Raw genomic sequence first — 25,750 nt, forward strand, 5'->3', positions numbered from 1 at the left:
ATATATACATAGCTTAGTGAGTTAGAAGAAAAGAGTAAGTTCAATTCTATAAGAGAAGACTTCTTGGGATGATATAAAGCTCAACAAGTTTCATTGGAGCTTATATAGGAAAACAATAAGAATGGAAAATATAAAATGGTTCATTTATTCAATAGGATTATTACTATATATTATCTAATATATATTTGTATTCTGAAATTTATTGTTATAGCCTTACAACTACCCACCCATACCTACCTTATAACTTACTCCTTTAACTAACCCCTGGACCTCCCTCGCCTTACTAAATAAAACCCCTAGTGCACGATGCCTATATAATCCATTCTACAACCTTCATTAATCCTCATAACATCACGTTATACTATAGTCTTTTTATAAGAAATGTTTCAATAACCGTTACTTTTGTTCAATCTAGCTTATAATACACCCTTTCGCCTTAAGTAATCATCATAATATTTCTTCTGAAATTATGCACCGTCTCAAAGTGTTGTTGTCATCTTGGTTGCATCTATCAATAAAATACCCCTGCATAGACAATATGCATCTTACATACCGATAAAATAGAACTACCACCAATCAACACTATACCTCCATCGGAGCCTTAAAACATATACTACCTACATTGAAGACTATGATAGAAACCCTATACACCTTTTTGCATTACACTCTATATAATGCATTCCTCGTTTATATAAGAATTCGATATAACTCCCCAACATCATCTATAATTTTATTGATTTATTTCGTTCCTGATGAATCCCACGTTAGACGTCGCATTATGTTACCTAGCAGCTTCCTTACTCTTCTGATGAGAAGCATTAGGCTTCGAAATGCCTTGGCATAAAGAGTCCCTTCTATCCACCAACTAATCGATTGTATTCCCTTATTGAATAAATGAACCCCTCTATCCCCCAACTTAATGTTTATATACTGTTATTGAATAAATAAGCCATTCTATATTTACCAATATATAGTTTTTGTGATTCCATTTTCCATTCTTATTGCTATATATATATATATATATATATATATATATATATATATATATATATATAAACATATAATTATATATATATATATATAAATGAAAAAGATATCATTCAAACATGAACATACTGATTTGTTTGGTTTCGCTTATATGTTTCGCAAAGAGGATTATTATACGTTACATCCAGCTATTTCGAAAGGAACATCTTTATCATCAGAGGAACATAAGTATATATTAGGTTGACAAGAAAGTTCTTGCAGAATTTTTAATTTAGATTTCAAATCATGTATTTTCAAATAAGTTTCCCTTATAATACCTTTACTTTATATATATTTTAAACAGCGTTTTCGCTACATCTAATCGTTTTAATTATAATTGTCTTAAACAAGTATGTCCTCATTTCAAAACATTGAATACAAAATGCTAAAACAGCAAATTCGCAAGATTTTCTTATTTTAATTGAAGCTAGACAGAAAAGCTGCTGAAAAAGCTCGCGATATCAACGAAGCGTTTGGCCCAAGAACCACTACTGAACGCACATATGGTGGTTTAAGAAATTGTGTGGCGGTGATGGGTCTTGAACATGATGAGCATCGGCCATCGGATGTTTATAACGATCAATTAGGAGCCTTAGTCGAAGACAATCCACACATAACTGCTCGAAAACTTGCTTCTAGAATTAGACGTAACGTATACAACGATTTCCAATAACTTGAGAGAGATTGAAAAAGCAAAAACTTGATAAATGGGTGGCTCACGAGTTGAACGATAACCAAACAAAATTATGAAGTGTCATCTCCCCTTCTTTTACGCAACAAGAACGACTCGTTTTTCGACCGGGTTGTGACTTGCGATGAAAGTGGGTTCTTTACGACAACCGGTAACGCTCAACTCAGTGGTTAGATGCCGACAAAACTCCACGATACTTCCCGAAGCCAGAGTTGCACCAAAAGAACTTCATGTTGGCTGTTTAGCGGTCTGCAATCCATCTCATCCATGACGGTATATTTTTAATGCGGGCGAAACCATTAATGCGGATAAGTACTGTCCAGAAATGGGTGAAATGCATCAGAAACTTCGACAACAGCACTCAGCATTAGTCAACAGAAAAAGCCTAATTCTCCTGCATAAGGTAAACGCTTTGGGCTACGATACTCCGCCACATCCGTCATGCTCTCCAGATCTCTCATCTACCACTTTTTGAAGTCTTCCAACAACTTTTTGCGTGAGAAATGCTTCAAAATGCTAAGCGATATCAAAAAGGCCTTCAGCGACTTCATCGCCCCTACAACGCAAGATTTTTACGCTACTGGCATAAATACACCTGTTTTGCGTTGTATTAGTGTATTGGTTCAGATGGTGTTTATTTCGATCAATAAATTTTGTTTGAACCGAGATATGCTCGTCAAAATTTTAAAGTTAAAAACCGCAAGAACTTTACTGTCAACCTGATATACTTGAAAAAATAATTTAAAAAAAAATGAAATTAGATAAGATGACATGCCTGCCTGAGGAAAACCTTCAGAATTCTGAACAACCTTATCTGATAAAAGAAAATATGTTTATATATTGAATGAAGACATTTTGAAAAACCATGTTATTCTCTCACATATTCTAAGCAAGTTAAATATTATGAAATTGTAAAAAAATCAAACAATTTTCATCATGGACATCAAAAACAAAAATTTCAACCGTTTGTATGAAAGAAAACAGGTCAAAAGATATTTGCAGAGCATACTTGTCGATTGTTAGAATTTATAAAACTTCGTCGTTTTGCGCTTGTAATCTGGGACTTTATGTTACTATTCTGGTAGAACAGACATATTATATATGTTTCTTGATTTCGTCGGTCTGTTATATATATATATATATATATATATATATATATATATATATATATATATATATATATATATACAAGTGAACGTGTCTGTGTGTCTGTGTATCTGTCTGTCTGTCTGTGTACGTTTTTCTACGCTAATTTTCTGTCTACAGACTCCAATTTTTATATATATATATATATACGTTCATTGTATATATATATATATATATATATATATACAAGTGAACGTGTCTGTGTGTCTGTGTGTCTGTGTGTCTGTGTGTGTGTCTGTCTGTCTGTGTACTTTTTTCTTCGCAATAACTTAGCTAATTTTCTGTCTACAGACTACATAATTTGATATACAGGGTACTGATATTTGGGAAAATCTATTTGATCGGTTTTCGGCCAGAAATTTTACTGTTAAGGCTCAAATTTCAACGATTTGACCTTTCAGAACTCTATCAAACTCCTCCGCCAATTTTGGGTATAAACAATTGGCATTTTAGATATAGGTTCCTTGGACTAACTTAATAACTTTATTTGAGCCCAAAACAATAAATGTTAAGGAGTCATAATAGGAGTCAAATTAAAAAAAAATAACCGCTTTTCTTTTTTTTTTTCGTCCAACATACACCTCCAAACACCAGGCTGAAATGCTAGTTAGGAATAGTAGCTTTTTAAAGAACAGTAAGTCATATATTAGAAGAGAATAGAAGAAAAAATAGTTCAGTTATTTGAATTAAAGAAACGTTTGAAACATCTATTAAAAAAAAAACAGGTTATTTTTTTCCGTCGCGTGCAAGCTTATAAGTTCATCTTTATATCTGTCCCTTGATTTTCTCTTGCGTTTTATTTCATGTTGCTATTTTGACAAAAATAATCTTTTAAAAAGTTTTTCTTGCTTTCGTTGATCTGTTTACGACTAAGATAGTTTCTAGGATTTGTGATATTTTTCGTATTATTTGGATTCATCGGACGACTGTTCTCATCCTGAGTGTGATTTTCACAATATTGCAATCGATGTAACCTCCGACCTTCTTCATGTGTATCTTGGCGAACTTGAGAATGTTTTTGTCGAATTTGGACAGAATTTTGAACAATCATTTATTTACTTCACACAGGTAGCATGTTCTTGTTTCGTCATCCATGACTGAATAGGGGTCCTGAAATGACATTCGAGATGAGAACAGTAATTCGATTAATCCAAATAATACGATTGACCAATCCTCATCTAAAAAAATAGAAGTGTAGTAATATTTTTATTTTGCATAACGAATATTTCTTAGTCTATTTTCTCGTTACAGTTTATTACCTTTTTAAAGCACAACCGTGTCCAACTATGCCAAAACTATAATAACGTGGGTTGATCATTGTACGCAGTTTTTGGATCATGACGTTTGTTACGAAGGAATCATATTTTATCAATTTGGATCCCAAATTTAACCCTCAGAGTCACGGTGTAGAGCTAGCTTTTAATTCAATTGTACAGAATATGTACAACACACCCTCTTCTCCCCATGTTAAGAATGGCTTTTTAAATAATAACGTTAATATTTTAGCACTGATCAATAAATGCACGATAACCCAATTTCTTTAAAAGCATTCATATTTTCTTAAATAAAAACAACTTCTGTAAAAAAAAGAAAAAACGTGCACTTTCAATTTTTGTTAAAAATAGGTTGTCTTCAAAAAAATACGGTAAAAAAAGCAAAGAACAAAAGATTAATCGGTATTCATGCAGTGAGTTATCCCTGCCGAAATAATAACGTTATTATTTAAAAAGCCATTCTTAACATGGGGAGGGGGGTTTGTACCTAATCAGTACTTAAACCTTACAATTGAATAAAAACATATCATAAAACTTTAATTAAACGTTGAAATACGATTTAAAAAATAGCGCGGATCACTCTCTGCATTAGCACCGAAAGTACAGAATAGTTAGAAAACATCCTACCTCCCCATGTTAAGAATGGCTTTCTAAATAATGTTAATACTTCAGTACTGTTCCTTGTCTGCTTAAGTTTAAGTTTTGTTTATTAAATTGTTAAGTGAAAGTCCAGAATAGTTACAAAACACCCCTATCCCCATGTTAAGAATGGCTTTCTTAATAATAGCGTCATTATTTCAGCAGGGTAGCTTCTCTGCATAAGTACCATGTTTTGTTTTTAAATTGTTAGGTGAAAAGACAGAATAGTTACAAAATACCATCACCATGTTAAGAATGTCTTTCTAAATAACATTATTTCAGCACGGTATTTTCTATTTTTTGTTTATTAAACTGTTAGGTGAAAGTATAGAATAGATGCAAAACTCCCTCCCCATGTTAAGAATAGCTTTCTAAATAACGGTAGTACTATCTTTTGTTTATTAAATTGTTAGGTGAAAGTATAAAATAGTTACAGATAATTCTCCCTTTCCCATGTTAAGAATGGCTTCTTAATAGCATTATTTCAGCACGGTACCTTATCTGCATAAGTACCATCTTTTGTTTATTGAATGTTAGGTGAAAGTATAGAATAGTTACAAAACGCCTTCCACATGTTAAGAATATCTTTCTAAATAACGTTATTATTTTAGCACGGTACTTTCTCTGCATAAGTACCATGTTTTGTTTATTAAATTGTTAGGTGAAAGTACAGTACTCCTGCAGAGAGCGATCTGTGCTGAAATAATAACGTTATTATTTTAAAAGCCATTCTTAACATGGGAAGGGTGTTTTTTACCTAATCTGTATTTTAACCTTACAATTGAATAAAAAAAAACATATAATAAAACTTTAATTAAACCTGGAAATACGATTTAAAAAATAGCGCGGACCACTCTCTGCATTAGCACCAAATATTATTTAAGCTAGTTACCAAGTGTTAATAATTTTTTTTAAGTTCATATTTTCTCATATCGGACAAATAAAAAAAAAACAAAAGCAAAAAAAACAAAAAACAAAAAAACGACTCCGACTCAAAAAGTAAGCGAAAACTTTTTTTTTTTGCCTGATATAATAAAGAAAAAATGTTCAAATTAAAAATTTGGAAGATAAACAAATGAATTGGGTTTTTTGGGGTTTTTTTTTACTTATCGAGTAAACAGAAAATGAAATCTTCTAATTCGTTTCGTCAATTCATGGGTATGAAATGAATCGAACCGGATGTTCAGTTCTATCAACAAAACAGGTTCGCACTGACGGCTTACGAAAATATATTTATTTTATTTAATATTTTAATAATTGGCGATGTAAATTTATTTTAATAAAACAAAACCTTCCCTGGACTCTAAAGATGGGTTGTCTGAAAATTTCAAATAAATTGGTAATGTAGAAATATGGTTGCATCAACTTTGAACGAACCAAGATTAACATTTTTATATATATAGATTATAAGGTTAATATACAGAATAGTTTAAATAAGACATTCCCATCTCAATATTAAGAATGGCTTTCTAAATAATAACCTTATTACTCCAGTGTGTATTCGGTGTGCCATCCCCCTCCTCCGTCTGCAAAAATGTATGAAATTAAGTAAATATGAGATCGTAAAAAAGATATATAGACTTGTCTTCATATTTACAAAGTTCAAACTGCGAGTAAAATGTACGTATGATTTCGTTTTTTTTTTTGTTTTTTTGTTTTTTTTTTGTTTTTTAATTCAAAAACATTTTTTAAAAAATGAGTTGGTGTCACCAGTTAGAATTGAATTTAAAAAGAGCTAAGCGTTCAAGCTGGAGACAAAAAAAAATGTACGCGCATGCACACAAAAAAAATATTAGCTAATGATTAATGGAACTTTTGCATCTAAATTTGCCGGTGTCTGTATGCAATATACATGCATGTAAGCAAAGATATTATTCACTATAAACAACCCTTGGTGCATGAATATCATTTCCTGAGAACTTCAGTGCTATGTGATCAGTAGTTTAAGAGTTTACATGTTAGATATTTACACACATATGTCTACTGTTTTATTTATATAGAAGAAGAAGAAGAAGAAGAAGAAGAAGAAGAAGAAGAAGAAGAAGAAGAAGATAAAAAATAATTTCAGTCATGGAAATAAAAAAAAAACATTTCAAACTTCTGTATAAAAAAAACAGAATAAAAGATATTTCCATGTTGATTGTTATTTTTTATAAAAATGTCACCTTTCTGTTTAAACGTATGTATATATGTATATATGTATGTATGTATGTATGTATGTATGTATGTATGCCTAAAACTTTCGAGAGAGGTGACGGATTTTCACGAGATTCGTATCGTTTTGTAGCTCGACCCTTCGGACGACAAATACCGAAAAATTGGCGAAAAACATTGATTCCTTAACCCTCAGCTAGATACTTTTCTACAAGGAGAGGTCGCTTTTTCGCTGATATTTTCGAAAGTCATCCCCTCTTTTCGAATAATTAGACTTAATTTAAATCTTTGCCACTTCTCGTTTGACAATGGACGCAACTGCACAGATGTCACTTTTTTTCAGGTTCTTTTCTTCCTTCGCGGTGCGGGTTCGAGCCTGCCTGCCTACTATCACTTTTTTCTTCTTTTGCTCAACGCACACCTCCAAACACCCGGGAAACGCCGGGTACATAGGCTAGTAACTTATAAATCTTCGTCGTTTCGCTCTTGTCACTTTATGTTATCATTCTCATGAGACAGAACTAATATTATAGTTTCTTGATTTCGTTGGTCTGTTATTAGGAATAATAGCTTTTTAAAGATTGAAATTAAAGCAACATATTTAGATGCTGATGGTTCCCATTTACATCCGTTCATCCTTTTTTGTCTTTGTATTCTGTAAAGAACTAATCTGATATATTTTTCTTGATTTCTCAAGCATATCTTTTTACGAGTAAGTGAGTTTCTCTGATTAGTAATATCTTTATTTTTATAACGATTGATTTTACTAATATTTCACTTAACTCACTCGTCTCCGCTCTCCTCACAGCACTTTTTAATTGTAATTAATTGACATTATGTATGTGTGTTTGTGTGGTTATGCATAACGTTTTTCTTTCCAATTAAAACGAATTCATTGCATTATATACTATTATAAACTAACAATACCCGCTAATCGGCGTTGGCATGGAAAGAATGGCTATCGGAATGTCAAGAACGAGTGGAGAGAGGTGGTGTACTAATGGTATTAAGCAACTCCAAGCCTTAAAAATAACTAGAAAATAGAAGCGAAGGGAAACGGATAAAATAGACGCAGTAGGCAGCCCGGGTAGAGAGAGGTGAAAAAACATCCAAGAGGTGGTGTAGTAAGGGTATTAAGAAACCTCCAGCCGTAAAGTTGTGGAATTCAGAATGGAACTGATTATTTAAATCCACGTTCTTATTCTGACATATACGACTGAATAGATGTCTTAAGTAATTCGTAATTGTATTTTTAGTATCGCCTGCAGTGAAGATGTAACCTTCAACCTCCAGAACTGATTATGAGTTAGACACTTTATCCGTTATGCCACAGGTCCTGATATAGATTGCAATGAATATGTACTCACGTTCTATTTTCTGATGCGTGGCCAAAGTAGTAGCCGGTGCTATTGTTTCGGTAGTGTTTATAATCGCTGAAATAAAAAATGATTTTTGTAGAAATTACATCATTCAATGAAACATGTGTGAGACTAATTATTGGAATAATAAAATAACATGAGTGTGATATAAATGCATCTTCAATTTGGTAACTTTACTGCCGGTATATCTGTCTACCTATATATATATATGTGTGCGTGTGCGTGTGTGTGTGTGTGTGTGTGTGTGTGTGTGTGTGTGTGTGTGTGTGTGTGTGTGTGTGTGTGTGTGTGTGTGTGTGTGTGTGTGTGAAATTTTCTAATCGAATTGTAATCGAAAAGAGATGAAACTTACTTTGGCAGGTGATGAGGATAACTTGGTGTATAACATTTTCCAAAGCGCTGTAGTTGTTAAGTTTTATAAAATACTCGTCGCTACTAACAATGTTCTGTAATTTTTTCTCATTCACCTTTTTTCCGACGCCTATCGCAATAATCTCGACTCCGTCCTTTTTTAGTAGTTCCGATTCAGCAATTGTTTCTTTTAAATTATTTGATTCTCCATCCGTAAGTAAGATGGCGATTTTCTTAACATTTTTCCTTGCATGAAGGAAAAACTTTATGCGTGCATGTGCAAGGGCCTTTTCTGTGTTGGTTTTGTCTCCCAAGTCTGGCCGAAATGTGATATTGTTGAGGGCCCGAAGTGTATCGCTACTGGTATTGAATTCGTTGAACCCAAAAGCTGTGTCGTTGATGACTACACGACCAAAGGCAACAACAGCAATGCGAACATTATTTGAACCAATCTTAAATCTTTCCATTAATTCCTTTAAGAAATCCATTTCTTTTGTGAAATCGAGTGGAGAGATACTTCTTGAAGAATCGATTATGTAAGCGATGTCAGCCGGATTCTCACGACATACTGAAATAAACAAAACAATAACGTATACAAACATATGTATATATATATATATATATATATATATATATATATATATATGTATATATATGTGTGTGTGAGTGTGCGTGTGTGTACGTTTGTGTGTGTGCGTATATATGTATGTATATATATATATATATATATATATATATATATATATATATATATATATATATATATATATAGCTTAGTGAGTTAGAAGAAAAGAGTAAGTTCAATTCTATAAGAGAAGACTTCTTGGGATGATATAAAGCTCAACAAGTTTCATTGGAGCTTATATAGGAAAACAATAAGAATGGAAAATATAAAATGGTTCATTTATTCAATAGGATTATTACTATATATTATCTAATATATATTTGTATTCTGAAATTTGTTGTTATAGCCTTACAACTACCCACCCATACCTACCTTATAACTTACTCCTTTAACTAACCCCTGGACCTCCCTCGCCTTACTAAATAAAAACCCTAGTGCACGATGCCTATATAATCCATTCTACAACCTTCATTAATCCTCATAACATCACGTTATACTATAGTCTTTTTATAAGAAATGTTGCAATAACCGTTACTTTTGTTCAATCTAGCTTATAATACACCCTTTCGCCTTAAGTAATCATCATAATATTTCTTCTGAAATTATGCACCGTCTCAAAGTGTTGTTGTCATCTTGGTTGCATCTATCAATAAAATACCCCTGCATAGACAATATGCATCTTACATACCGATAAAATAGAACTACCACCCATCCACACTATACCTCCACCTGAGCATTAAAACATATACTACCTACATTTAAGACTATGATAGAAACCCTATACACCTTTTTGCATTACACTCTATATAATGCATTCCTCGTTTATATAAGAATTCGATATAACTCCCCAACATCATCTATAATTTTATTGATTTATTTCGTTCCTGATGAATCCCACGTTAGACGTCGCATTATGTTACCTAGCATCGTCCTTACTCTTCTGATGAGAAGCATTAGGCTTCGAAATACCTTCGCATAAAGAGTCCCCTCTATCCCCCAACTAAATATTCGTATACTCTTATTGAATAAATAAGCCATTCTATATTTACCAATATATAGTTTTTGTGATTTCATTTTCCATTCTTATTGGTGTATATATATATATATATATATATATATATATATATATATATTTATGTATATATATATATATATATATATATATATATATATATATATATATATATAAATGAAAAAGATATCATTCAAACATGAACATACTGATTTGTTTGGTTTCGCTTATATGTTTCGCAAAGAGGATTATTATACGTTACATCCAGCTATTTCGAAAGGAACATCTTTATCATCAGAGGAACATAAGTCTTAAACGATTATGTCCTCATTTCAAAACATTGAATACAAAATGCTAAAAAAGTAAATTCGCAAGATTTTCTTATTTTAATTGAAGCTAGACCGAAAAGCTGCAGAAAAAGCTCGCGATATCAACGAAGCGTTTGGCCCAAGAACCACTACTGAACGCACAGAACAATGGTGATTTAAGAAATTGTGTGGCGGTGATGGGTCTTGAACATGATGAGCGTCGGCCATCGGATGTTGACAACGATCAATTAAGATCCTTAGTCGAAGACAATCCACACATAACTGCTCGAAAACTTGCTTCTAGAATTAGACGTAACGTATACAACGATTTCCAATCACTCGAGAGAGATTGAAAAAGCAAAAACTTGATAAATGGGTGTCTCACGAGTTGAACGATAACCAAACAAAATTATGAAGTGTCATCTCCCCTTCTTTTACGCAACAAGGACGACTCGTTTCTCGACCGGGTTGTGACTTGCGATGAAAAGTGGGTTCTTTACGAAAATCGGCAACGCTCAACTCAGTGGTTAGATGCCGACAAAACTCCACGATACTTCCCGAAGCCAGAGTTGCACCAAAAGATGTTCATGCTGACTGTTTAGCGGTCTGCAATCCATCTCATCCATGACGGTATATTTTTAATGCGGGCGAAACCATTAATGCGGATAAGTACAGTCCAGAAATGGGTGAAATGCATCAGAAACTTCGACAACAGCACTCAGCATTAGTCAACAGAAAAAGCCTAATTCTCCTGCATAAGGTAAACGCTTTGGGCTACGATACTCCGCCACATCCGTCATGCTTTCCAGATCTCTCATCTACCACTTTATGAAGTCTTCCGACAACTTTCTGCGTGAGAAATGCTTCAAAATGCTAAGCGATATCAAAAAGGCCTTCAGCGACTTCATCGCCCCTACAACGCAAGATTTTTACGCTACTGGCATAAATACACCTGTTTTGCGTTGTATTAGTGTATTGGTTCAGATGGTGTTTATTTCGATCAATAAATTTTGTTTGAACCGAGATATGCTCGTCAAAATTTTAAAGTTAAAAACCGCAAGAACTTTACTGTCAACCTGATATACTTGAAAAAATAATTTTTTTAAAATGAAATTAGATAAGATGACATGCCTGCCTGAGGAAAATCTTCAGAATTCTGAACAACCTTATCTGATAAAAGAAAATATGTTTATATATTGAATGAAGACATTTTGAAAAACCATGTTATTCTCTCACATGCTCTAAGCAAGTTAAATATTAAATATTATAAAATTGTAAAAAACAAAAAACAATTTCCTTCATGGAAATCAAAAACAAACATTTCAAACGTTTGTATAAAAGAAAACAGGTCAAAAGATATTTTTCTTGATTTCGTTACTCTTTTATCTATATATATATATATATATATATATATATATATATATATATATATATATATAAAAGTGAACGTGTCTGTGTGTTTGTGTATCTGTCTGTCTGTCTGTGTACATTTTTCTACGCAATAACTCTGCTAATTTTCAGTCTACAGACTACACAATTTGATATACAGGGTACTGATATTTGGGAAAATCTATTTGATCGGTTTACGGGCAGAAATTTGACTGTTAAGGGGTCAAAGTTCAACGATTTGACCTTTGAGAACTCTCCCAAACTCCTCCGCCAATTTTGGGTATAAACAATTGGCATTTTAGATATAGGTTCCTTGGACATGGATCTAACTTAATACCTTGATTTGAGCCCAAAACAATAAATGTTAAGGAGTCATAATAGGAGTCAAATTAAAAAAAAATAACCGCTTTTCTTTTTTTGCTCAACATACACCTCCAAACACCAGGCTGAAATGCTAGTTAGGAATATTAACTTTTTAAAGAACAGTATATTATATATTAGAAGAGAATAGAAGAAAAATAGTTCAGTTATTTGAAACGTTTGAAACATCTATTAAAAAAAAAACAGGTTATTTTTTTCCGTCGCGTGCAAGCTTATAAGTTCATCTTTATATCTGTCCCTTGATTTTCTCTTGCGTTTTATTTCATGTTGCTATTTTGACAAAAATAATCTTTTAAAAAGTTTTTCTTGCTTTCGTTGATCTGTTTACGACTAAGATAGTTTCTAGGATTTGTGATACTTTTCGTATTATTTGGATTCATCGGACGACTGTTCTCATCCTGAGTGTGATTTTCACAATATTGCAATCGATGTAACCTCCGACCTTCTTCATGTGTATCTTGGCGAACTTGAGAATGTTTTTGTCGAATTTGGACAGAATTTTGAACAATCATTTATTTACTTCACACAGGTAGCATGTTCTTGTTTCGTCAGCCATGACTGAATAGGGGTCCTGAAATGACATTCGAGATGAGAACAGTAATCTGATTAATCCAAACAATACGATTAACCAATCCTCATCTAAAAAAAAATAGAAGTGTAGTAATATTTTTATTTTGCATAACGAATATTTCTTAGTCTATTTTCTCATTACAGTTTATTACCTTTTTAAAGCACAACCGTGTCCAACTATGCCAAAACTATAATAACGTGGGTTGATCATTGTACGCGATTTTTGGATCATGACGTTTGTTACGAAGGAATCATATTTTATCAATTTGGATCCCAAATTTAACCCTCAGAGTTACTTTGTAGAGCTAACTTTTAATTCAATTGTACAGAATATGTACAACACACCCTCTTCTCCCCATGTTAAGAATGGCTTTTTAAATAATAACGTTAATATTTCAGCACGGATCAATAAGTGCACGAGTACCCAATTTCTTTAAAAGCATTCCTATTTTACTTATATAAAAACAACTTCTGTAAAAAAAAAAGAAAAAACGTGCACTTTCAATTTTTGTTAAAAATAGGTTGTCTTAAGAAAAACGAAAAAAATACGGTAAAAAAAGGCAAAGAACAAAAGATTAATCGGTATTCATGCAGTGAGTTATCCCTGCCGAAATAATAACGTTATTAGTTTAAAAGCCATTCTTAAGGGGAGGGGGTTTGCACCTAATCTGTACTTTAACCTTACAATTGAATAAAAACATATCATAAAACTTTAATAAAACGTGGAAATACGTTTTAAAAATTAGCGCTGATCACTCTCTGCATTAGCACCGAAAGTACAGAATAGTTAGAAAGTATCCTCCCTCCCAATGTTAGGAATGGCTTTCTAAATAATGTTAATGCTGTTCCTTGTCTGCTTAAGTTTAACTTTTGTTTATTAAATTGTTAGATGAAAGTCAAGAATAGTTACAAAACACCCCTATTCCCATGTTAAGAATGGCTTTCTAAATAATAAAGTTATTATTTCAGCAGGGTAGCTTCTCTGCATAAGTGCCATGTTTTGTTTTTAAATTGTTAGGTGAAAGGACAGAATAGTTACAAAATACCATCACCATGTTAAGAATGTCTTTCTAAATAACATTATTTCAGCACGGTATTTTCTATGCATACGTTCTATCTATTTTTTGTTTATTAAATTGTTAGGTGAAAGTATAGAATAGATGCAAAGCTCCCTCCCCATGTTAAGAATAGCTTTCTAAATAACGGTATTATTTCAGCACGGTACATTCTCTGCATAAGTACTATCTTTTGTTTATTAAATTGTTAGGTGAAAGTATAAAATAGTTACAGAACACACTCCCTTTCCCATGTTAAAAATTGCTTTCCTAATAGCATTATTTCAGCACGGTACCTTCTCTGCATAAGTACCATGTTTTGTTTATTTAATTGTTAGGTGAAAGTATAGAATAGTTACAAAACGTCCTCCCCATGTTAAGAATGTCTTTCTAAATAACGTTATTATTTTAGCACGGTACTTTCTCTGCATACGTACCATGTTTTGTTTATCAAATTGTTAGGTGAAAGTCCAGAATAGTTACAAAACACCTCTATTTCCATGTTAAGAATGGCTTTCTAAATAATAACGTCATTATTTCAGCAGGGTAGCTTCTCTGCATAAGTACTATGTTTTGTTTTTAAATTGTTATGTGAAAGGACAGAATAGTTACAAAATACCATCACCATGTTAAGAATGTCTTTATTTCAGCACGGTATTTTCTATGCATACGTACTATCTATTTTTGTTTATCTTGCATACGTACTATCTATTTTTTGTTTATTAAATTGTTAGGTGAAAGTATAGAATAGATGCAAAACTCCCTCCCCATGTTAAGAATAGCTTTCTAAATAACGGTAGTACTATCTTTTGTTTATTAAATTGCTAATTGAAAGTATATAATAGTTACAGATAACTCTCCCTTTCCCATGTTAAGAGTGGATTCTTAATAGCATTATTTCAGCACGGTACCTTCTCTGCATAAGTACCATCTTTTGTTTATTAAATGTCATGTGAAAGTATAGAATAGTTGCAAAACGCCCTCCCCATGTTAAAAATGTCTTTCTAAATAACGTTATTATTTTAGCACGGTACTTTCTCCGCATAAGTACCATGTTTTGTTTATTAAATTGTTAGGTGAAAGTACAGTACTCATGCAGAGAGCGATCTGTGCTGAAATAATAACGTTATTATTTAAAAAGCCATTCTTAACATTGAGAGGGGAGGGTGTTTTTTACCTAATCTGTATTTTAACCTTACAATTAAATAAAAAACATATCAATTACAATTGAATAAAAACAAACATATAATAAAACTTTAATTAAACCTGGAAATACGATTTAAAATATAGCGCGGACCACTCTTTGCATTAGCACCAAATATTATTTAAGCTAGTTACCAAGTGTTAATAATTTTTTTTAAAAAAGTTCATATTTTCTCATATCGAAAAATAAAAAAAAACAAAAACAAAAAAAAACAAAAAACAAAATAACGACTCCGACTCAAAAAGCAAGCGACAAACTTTTTTTTTTGCCTGATATAATAAAGAAAAAATGTTCAAATTAAAATTTTGAAGATAAATAAATGAATTGTTTTTTTTTTGTTTGTTTTTTTGTTTTTTACTTATCGAGTAAACAGAGAATGAAATCTTCTAATTCGTTTCGTCAATTCATGGGTATGAAATGAATCGAACCGGAAGTTCAGTTCTATCAACAAAACAGGTTCGCACTGACGGCTTACGAAAATATATTTATTTTATTTAATATTTTAATAATTTGCGATGTAAATTTATTTTAATAAAATATAAACAGCCCTGGACTCTAAAGATGGGTTGTCTGAAAATTTCAAATAAATTGGTAATGTAGAAATATGGTTGTATAAGCTTTGAACGAACCAAGAATTACATTTTTATATACATAGATTATAAGGTGAATATACAGAATAGTTTAAATAACACATTCCCTCCCAATATTAAGAATGGCTTTCTAAATAATAACGTTATTACTTCAGTGTGTATTCTGTGTGCCATCCCCTCGTCCGTCTGCAAAAATGTATGAAATTAAGTAAATATGAGATCGTAAAAAAGATATATAGGCTTGTCTTCATATTTACAAATTTAAAACTGCGAGTAAAATGTACGTATGATTTCGTTTTTTTGTTGTTGTTTTTGTTTTGTTTTTTAATACAAAAACATTTTTTAAAAATGAGTTGGTGTCACCAGTTAGAATTGAAATTAAAAAGAGCCGAGCGTTCCAGCTTGAGAAAAAAAAATGTACGCGCATGCGCACAAAAAAATACTAGCTAATGATTAATGGAAATTTTGCATCTAAATTTGCCGGTGTCTGTATGCAATATACATGCATGTAAACACATATATTATTCACTATATACAACCCTTGGTGCATGAATATTATTTCCTGAGAATTTCAGTGCTATGTGATCAGTAGTTTAAGAGTTTACATCTTAGATATTTACACACATACGTCTACTGTTTTATTTATATAGAAGAAGAAGAAGAAGAAGAAGAAGAAGAAGAACAACAACAACAACAACAACAACAACAACAAGAACAACAAGAAGAACAAGAACAAGAAGAAGAACAAGAACAAGAACAAGAACAAGAACAAGAAGATCATAAAAGAAAACCAGTCATGGAAATAAAAAAAACATTTCAAACTTCTGTATGAAAGAAAAGAGATTAAAAGATATTTCCATGTTGATTGTTATTTTTTATATAAATCTCACCTGTCTGTTTAAACGTATGTATGTATATATGTATGTATGTATGTATGTATGTATGTATGTATGCCTAAAACTTTCGACGGAGGCGACGGATTTTCACGAGATTGGTATCGTTTTGAAGCTCGACCCTTCAGACGACAAATACCGAAAAATTGGCGAAAAGCATTGATTCCTTAACCCTCAGCTAAATACTTTTCACAAGGAGAGGTCGCTTTTTTCGCCGATATTTTCGAAAGTCATCCCCTCTTTTCGTATAATTAGACTTAATTTAAATCTTTGCCACTTCTGGTTTGACGATGGACGCAACTGCACAGATGTCACTTTTTTTTCAGGTTCTTTTCCTCGTTCGCGGTGCGGGTTTGAGTCTGCCTACCTACTATCACGTTTTTCTTCTTTTGTTCAACGCACACCTCCAAACACCCGGGAAATGCCGGGTACATAGGCTAGTAACTTATAAATCTTCGTCGTTTCGCTCTTGTCACTTTATGTTACCATTCTCATGAGACAGAACTAATATTATAGTTTCTTGATTTCGTTGGTCTGTTATTAGGAATATTAGCTTTTAAAGATTGAAATTATAGCAATGTTTAAAACATTTGTCAAAAGCAACATATTATGATGCTGATGGTTCACATTTATAACCGTTCATCCTTTTTTGTCCTTGTATTCTGTAAAGAACTAATCTGATATATTTTTCTTGATTCCTCAAGCATATCTGTTTACGAGTAAGTGAGTTTCTCTGATTAGTAATATCTTTATTTTTATAACGATTGATTTTACTAATATTTCACTTAACTCACTCGTCTCCGACACTTTTTAATTGTAATTAATTGATATTATGTATGTGTGTTTGTGTGGTTATGCATAACGTTTTTCTTTCCAATTAAAACGAATTCATTGCATGATATACTATTATAAACTAACAATACCCGCTATTCGGCGTTGTCATGGAAAGAATGGCTATCGGAATGTCAAGAACGAGTGGAGAGAGGTGGTGTACTAATGGTATTAAGCAACTCCAAGCCTTAAAAATAACTAGAAAATAGAAGCGAAGGGAAAGGGAAAAAATAAACGCAGTAGGCAGCCCGGGTAGAGAGAGGTGAAAAAACATCCAAGAGGTGGTGTAGTAAGGGTATTAAGAAACCTCAAGCCGTAAAGTTGTGGAATTCAGAATAGAACTGATTATTTAAATCCACGTTCTTATTCTGATATATACGACTGAATAGATGTCTTAAGTAATTCGTAATTGTATTTTTAGTATCGCCTGCAGTGAAGATTGAACCTTCAACCTCCAGAACTGATTATGAGTTAGACACTTTATCCGTTATGCCACAGGTCCTGATATAGATTGCAATGAATATGTACTCACGTTCTATTTTCTGATGCGTGGCCAAAGTAGTAGCCGGTGCAATTGTTTCGGTAGTGTTTATAATCGCTGAAATAAAAAATGATTTTTGTAGAAATTACATGTTTTGCATTATAAGGGGGTAGGGTGATTACATTCGATGCAATGCTTGTGTAAGCAGAAGAAATTAACAATTAAATTAACATTCTTTATCACAATAATTGCAAATTTCCAGTTACGTAAACATCCAAGATATAGAAATGAAGAAAATGAAGAAAAATCTGTAAAAGTTAAAAAAAAATAAAAAATAAAATAACTAATAAAGTAAAATAAAAACATCTCCATCTTTTTTCGAAGGAACATAAATCTGTCTCTGGTGAGTTGTATTGTGAAGTTCCATCATTCAATGAAACATGTGTGAGACTAATTATAGGAATAATAAAATAACATGAGTGTGATATAAATGCATCTTCAGTTTGGTATATTTACTGTCGGTATATCTATATACCTATATATATATATGTGTGTGTGTGTGTGTGTGTGTGTGTGTGTGTGTGTGTGTGTGTGTGTGTGTGTGTGTGTGTGTGTGTGTGAAATTTGCTAATCGAATTGTAATCGAAAAGAGATGAAACTTACTTTGGCAGGTGATGAGGATAACTTTGTGTATAACATTTTCCAAAGCGCTGTAGTTGTTAAGTTTTATAAGATACTCGTTGCTGCTAACAATGTCCTTTAATTTTTTCTCGTTCACCTTTTTTCCGACGCCTATCGCAATAATCTCGACACCGTCCTTTTTTAGAAGTTCCGATTCAGCAATTGTTTCTTTTAAATTATTTGATTCTCCATCCGTAAGTAAGATGGCGATTTTCTTAACATTTTGCCTTGAATGAAGGAAAAACTTTATGCGTGCATGTGCAAGGGCCTTTTCTGTGTTGGTTTTGTCTCCCAAGTCTGGCCGAAATGTGATATTGTTGAGGGCCCGAAGTGTATCGCTACTGGTATTGAATTCGTTGAACCCAAAAGCTGTGTCGTTGATGACTACACGACCAAAGGCAACAACAGCAATGCGAACATTATTTGGACCAATCTTAAATCTTTCCATTAATTCCTTTAAGAAATCCATTTCTTTTGTAAAATCGAGTGGGGAGATACTTCTTGAGGAATCGATTATGTAAGCGATGTCAGCCGGATTCTCACGACATACTGAAATAAACAAAACAATAACGCATACAAACATATGTATATATATGTGGGGGGTGTATATATATATATATATATATATATATATATATATATATATATAGCTTAGTGAGTTATAAGAAAAGAGTAAGTTCAATTCTATAAGTGAAGACTTATCGGGATGATATAAAGCTCAACAGGTTTCATTGGAGCTTATATAGGAAAACAATAAGAATGGAAAATATAGAATGGTTCATTTATTCAACTACCCACCCATACATACCTTATAACTTACTCCTTTAACTAACCCATGGACCTTCCCACGCCTTACTAAATTAAAACCCTAGTGCACGATTCCCATATAATCCATTCTACAACCTTCATTAATCCTCATAACATCACGCTATACTATAGTCTTCTTATTATACACCCTTTCGCCTAAAGTCATCATCATAATATTTCTCCTGAAATTATGCACCGTCTCAAAGTGTTGATGTCATCTTGGTTGCATCTATCAATAAAATACCCCTACATAGATCGGATGTTGACAACGATCAATTAAGATCCTTAGTCGAAGACAATCCACACATAACAGCTCGAAAACTTCCTTCTAGAATTAGACGTAACGTATACAACGATTTCCAATAACTTGAGAGAGATTGAAAAAGCAAAAACTTGATAAATGGGTGTCTCACGAGTTGAACGATAACCAAACAAAATTATGAAGTGTCATCTCCCCTTCTTTTACGCAACAAGAACGATTCGTTTTCGACCGGGTTGTGACTTGCGATGAAAAGTGGGTTCTTTACGAAAATCGGCAACGCTCAACTCAGTGGTTAGATGCCGACAAAACTCCACGATACTTCCCGAAGCCAGAGTTGCACCAAAAGAAGTTCATGCTGACTGTTTAGCGGTCTGCAATCCATCTCATCCATGACGGTATATTTTTAATGCGGGTGAAACCATTAATGCGGATAAGTACTGTCCAGAAATGGGTGAAATGCATCAGAAACTTCGACAACAGCACTCAGCATTAGTCAACAGAAAAAGCCTAATTCTCCTGCATAAGGTAAACGCTTTGGGCTACGATACTCCGCCACATCCGTCATGCTCTCCAGATCTCTCATCTACCACTTTTTGAAGTCTTCCAACAACTTTCTGCGTGAGAAATGCTTCAAAATGCTAAGCGATATCAAAAAGGCCTTCAGCGACTTCATCGCCCCTACAACGCAAGATTTTTACGCTACTGGCATAAATACACCTGTTTTGCGTTGTATTAGTGTATTGGTTCAGATGGTGTTTATTTCGATCAATAAATTTTGTTTGAACCGAGATATGCTCGTCAAAATTTTAAAGTTAAAAACCGCAAGAACTTTACTGTCAACCTGATATACTTGAAAAAATAATTTTTTTAAAATGAAATTAGATAAGATGACATACCTGCCTGAGGAAAATCTTCAGAATTCTGAACAACCTTATCTGATAAAAGAAAATATGTTTATATATTGAATGAAGACATTTTGAATAACCATGTTATTCTCTCACATATTCTAAGCAAGTTAAATATTATAAATTCGTAAAAAAAAAAAAACAATTTCCATCATGGAAATCAAAAACAACAATTCCAAACGTTTGTATGAAAGAAAACAGGTCAAAAGATATTTGCAGAGCATACTTGTCGATTGTTAGAATTTATAAAACTTCGTTGTTTTGCGCTTGTAATCTGGGACTTTATGTTACTATTCTGGTAGAACAGACTGATTATATATTTTTCTTGATTTCGTCGGTCTGTTATATATATATATATATATATATATATATATATATATATATATATATATATATATATAAGTGAACGTGTCTGCGTGTCTGTGTATCCGTCTGTGTGTCCGTCTGTCTGTCTGTCTGTGTACGTTTTTCTTCGCAATAACTCTGCTCATTTTCAGTCTACAGACTCAAAATTTGATATACAGGGTACTGATATTTGGGAAAATCTATTTGATCGGTTTTCGGCCAGAAGTTTGATTGTTAAGGGATCAAAGTTCAACGATTTGACCTTTGAGAACTCTACCAAACTCATCCGCCAATTTTGGGTATAAACAATTGGCATTTTAGATATAGGTTCCTTGGACATGGATCTAACTTAATAACTTTATTTGAGCCCAAAACAATAAATGTTAAGGAATCATAATAGGGGTCAAATAAAAAAAAAAATAACCGCTTTTCTTTTTTTGCCCAACATACACCTCCAAACACCAGGCTGAAATGCTAGTTAGGAATAGTAGCTTTTTAAAGAACAGTAAGTCATATATTAGAAGAGAATAGAAGAAAAAATAGTTCAGTTATTGGAAGTAAAGAAACGTTTGAAACATGTTGCCATTTTAACAAAAATAATCTTTTAAAAAGTTTTTCTTGCTTTCGTTGATCTGTTTACGACTAAGATAGTTTCTAGGATTAGTAATATTTTTCGTATTATTTGGATTCATCGGACGACTGTTCTCATCCTGAGTGTGATTTTCACAATATTGCAATCGATGTAACCTCCGACCTTCTTCATGTGTATCTTGTCGAACTTGAGAATGTTTTTGCCGAATTTGGACGGAATTTTGAACTGAATCATTTATTTACTTCACACAGGTAGCATGTTCTTGTTTCGTCATCCATGACTGAATAGGGGTCCTGAAATGACATTCGAGATGAGAACAGTAATCTGATTAATCCAAATAATACGATTAACCAATCCTCATCTAAAAAAAATAGAAGTGTAGTAATATTTTTATTTTGTATAACGAATATTTCTTAGTCTATTTTCTCATTACAGTTTATTACCTTTTTAAAGCACAACCGTGTCCAACTATGCCAAAACTATAATAACGTGGGTTGATCATTGTACGCGATTTTTGGATCATGACGTTTGTTACGAAGGAATCATATTTTATCAATTTGGATCCCAAATTCAAGCCCCAGAGTAACTTTGTAGAGCTAGCTGGCGCCAGTCGAGTAAACGATATCGTTTTGAAGATAGGCGATGCTAAAATCTCCCTAAGAAATAATAATGATTAAATTTGTTTCTGTATTCTGGAAAACGCTTTTCTAATTCCAAAATGTAAACAAAATATATTTTCTGTACAAGCTGCCATTAATCAAAGCCCAGATATAACCCCCCCCCCCAATAAGGCAAAATTGGTGTACCTAAATAGAACTGCATTTGATATAAACGACAATGGAAAGCTATATTCTTTTAAAAAAAAAAAGGAAAAAAAAGAAAGTAGTCCCATCAAAAACCGCCTGCTATGATTTGCAGTCTTGGTATAACACTTTATGACACTGCAATATTCCAGATATCAAAAAGTTGTTGAATGTGTTGATGGAATGAAAATAAAAACTTCTATAATCTTGACAAACTGCGACGTTAGTACACAAGTAAAAATGGCGAAGTATTAAACCAAGATGCTAGCCAAAAAGGCCACAAAAATCCTACCACTGGTGCATTGTGACTTCAACGATTCTATGAAACCGATGAGCAGAGAAAACTTTAGATATGCATTGAATATTTTAGACAACTATTCCGGTTTAATGATGGTCTCTTTCCTAAATAACACATCTGATACGTTACTAGCAACTAAAAAATACTTAGCTGATAAAGCCTCTTTCGGTACAGGAATCTGCATCCGCTCTGGTAATGGTACAGAATTCGCTAATAAAGACTTTGAACTTTTATTAATTAACCATCGTATCAAACATGAGAAATCAACCCCTCATTCACCTCACCAAAACGGAATTTCTGAAAGATCATGGCGGACACTTTTTGAAACGGCAAGACATCTACTTATTGAATCAAAACTTAAAAAAAAACTATGGGCACTGCATACATATGCAACCGGTTTTTTAACTAAAAACTATGACCGCTGCATACATACACAGCTGGTCTTTTAAAAAACCTGAAGCTTTCTTTAGCAAAAAAAAAAATTGAGTAGACCGCATGTATTTGGTTCAATTGACTTCACATTAATAAATAAGAAAAGCATATCAAAATTGACTGAGGTATATTCCTTGGCTACGACAATGAAAGCACAGCCTATTTAAAAAAAGTTCCACAGAAAAACAAAATAAAAAGAATCCCATGTATAAAATTCACAGACACGTTTGGTTTCAAAAAAGAAAAGCGATTTTATGAAAAGACCAAATCAATATTTTCTCATATTCATACATTAAATGGCGATAAAGAAGTCAATACTGACGCAGACAAATATTAGTAATGATGATAACGATGATGCTGATGCTGATGTTGATGTTAAAGTCGAAAAATACGTTAGAACGGTACCCCTCCAAAAAAGGTGTTCTTTGGTCGGTCTCTTTTTCTCTTCCCCTGAGGGTTCTAAGTCAGGGTGTGCCCGATCCATAGCCATCTTCTTAATCTGTTCTTCTGCTGGTATTTGGTTGGTTCTTCCCCAGAGATCTGTATTACTTAGTAGTTGGCCAGTGGATCTTTAGCATTCTTCGAAGACATGAGTCGATAAATGTTTGCATTCTTCTGATGATGGTCTTTGTCGTTCTCCAATACTGGACTGATTTTGTGATGGAATTGAACAGGCGAAGTTTGATTGACAGGCAGACATGGATGCCTTTTGTCGCCGTTCTTGTTTCTTCTCGCCATTGACTGGGTGATGAAGCGGACGAAAGATGGACAGAGACAGCGTCCAGTGAACCCTCTGAACTCAGTTGATGACCTCGCTCTGCTCTCCCACAAGTAGCAACAGATGCAGAACAAGACCCAGCCATCCTCGCCTCTCAAGTTGGCCTCCACATCCACCCCAACAAGACTAAAATCCTGAAAATCAACGCCTTCAGCAAAGAGGCAGTGAAAGTGGGCAACAACAATCTGGAAGAGGCCGAGACCTTCGTATACCTTGGGAGTGTGATCAACACGCAGGGAGGAACAGATGCAGACATTATGATCCGCATCAGAAAGGCAGGAGCATCGCTCATAGCCCTCAAGAACATCTGGCGACCCAACCGCACCACATCTCGCAACAATATCACCCTAAAAACCATCAAATGAACGCATAAAATGTTCATCTAAATGCAAAAATTATTATTCTTCCTAAGGAGGGGTCGAAAATTAAAAAGTAAAATAGGATGTGGATGCTTAACGAATTACTGTAGGGTTTTAAACAAATTTGAAGATATTGGAACCACATGTTTCCTATTTGATTGAACAAAAATTGAAGCAATGTCAAGTGAACACCTCCGATCTTCTTCAAGTGTATCTTGTCGAGTTCGGAAATCTTTCTGTCGAAGTCGGGAATCTGTACGAGATTTAGATCACATTCTGGTTCCGTCAAGTCTCAAGTACTTAAGTAGCAATTAATATGTACTCACGTTCTATTTTTTGGTGTTCGACCGAAGTAGTATTCGGTGTTGTTGTTTCGGTAGTGTTACTAATCGCTGAAAAAAAATAATTTGTTATTAAGAAGGATTACATTCCATGAAATACGTATGTATGTGTACAACCAAATAACAAGTTTTTATACCTACAATTAAATAAACATCTTTATCAATAGTAATTGCAAATTGCCAGTTACTTAAACACCTAAGATACAGGAATAGACAAATGTTCGTAAACGTTCAAAAATAGATAATGAAGAAATACTTTTATTTTCCATAAAGGTCAATTTAGATTGTCAGTGAACAAAAATTAAGCAAGATTTCCTGAACATAATTTTTCTTCTCAAGAAAAAATTATGCTTAAGCCTGAAATCTTTGGTGTCAGCTAGAATTAATATAATCTAATGGATTTATATCACAATTGTAATAAGGATTTTAAACTTAAGGTTTTTATAACATATAATCACCGCTTATCAATGCCCGGAGGCCACTCAAGCATAAGGGTTATAAGTTAATATGATAATTGGTGATGATAAAAATTGGATAAGTTAATTTAATTTATTTTAGATGACGTCGATCAATAGCCTGCTTACGTTGGACTTTAAAGCGAACAGGTTATAGTAAATTATGAAGCAGTTTCTTGGTATTGTGTTCTACAGACTAGCAGTTCTAGGAAAAAACTTTGGTTACGGAATTTTCCCTTAAATTTAGGCACAGACACCTAGTCGGTGTTTGTCGCGAATGACTTACAGGGAGAACCATGAGATGAACTTAGTTGCGCACCTGTCATGAAAATAACGCTAAATTAGAGCGAGGCTCGCAACGTCTCTTTCCTAACAAAAAAAGACAGTAGTGTGTGGGAAAAGGACAACGTTTTTTTATCGTCAAGACAGGAAATGGTACTCGGACTATTGATTGATATGGCAACTATTCGATTGATATGGCAATAATACTATATCTTAGGAGATAGTTGACTCTTATACAGGTTGAGGATTTATTCAGGAGTAAGATAGCTACTGGAGTGGTAGAATGATCTAAACCTTTTTCCCACAGTCTTTGCAACAAATTATATTTATTTGCTCTAGTTCAGATCAAGAGTGAAGGTTAATCTCAGAAGCTTGCCAAAGCACTGCGCTTCACCTAGAAGAGAGTCATTC

General features: G+C 33.2%; 1 protein-coding gene across 1 annotated transcript in view; it reads right to left on the reverse strand.

Annotated features, from left to right (window-relative positions):
• Window positions 1-25,750, reverse strand: part of LOC145268380 (collagen alpha-3(VI) chain-like) — a 155,605-nt gene that overhangs the window by 65,417 nt on the left and 64,438 nt on the right. The window contains exons 6-9 of the mRNA XM_080123937.1: window positions 20,646-20,684; window positions 18,663-19,229; window positions 18,051-18,116; window positions 8,662-9,228 (exon numbers count right to left, since the gene is read on the reverse strand). Of these exons, the coding sequence (XP_079980063.1) occupies window positions 8,662-9,228; window positions 18,051-18,116; window positions 18,663-19,229; window positions 20,646-20,684 (1,239 nt within the window). The remainder of the gene's footprint in view (window positions 1-8,661; window positions 9,229-18,050; window positions 18,117-18,662; window positions 19,230-20,645; window positions 20,685-25,750) is intronic.

This window comes from Euprymna scolopes, chromosome 43, assembly GCF_053919585.1.
Source record: "Euprymna scolopes isolate OS-2025 chromosome 43, ASM5391958v1, whole genome shotgun sequence".
NCBI lineage: Eukaryota > Metazoa > Mollusca > Cephalopoda > Sepiida > Sepiolidae > Euprymna > Euprymna scolopes.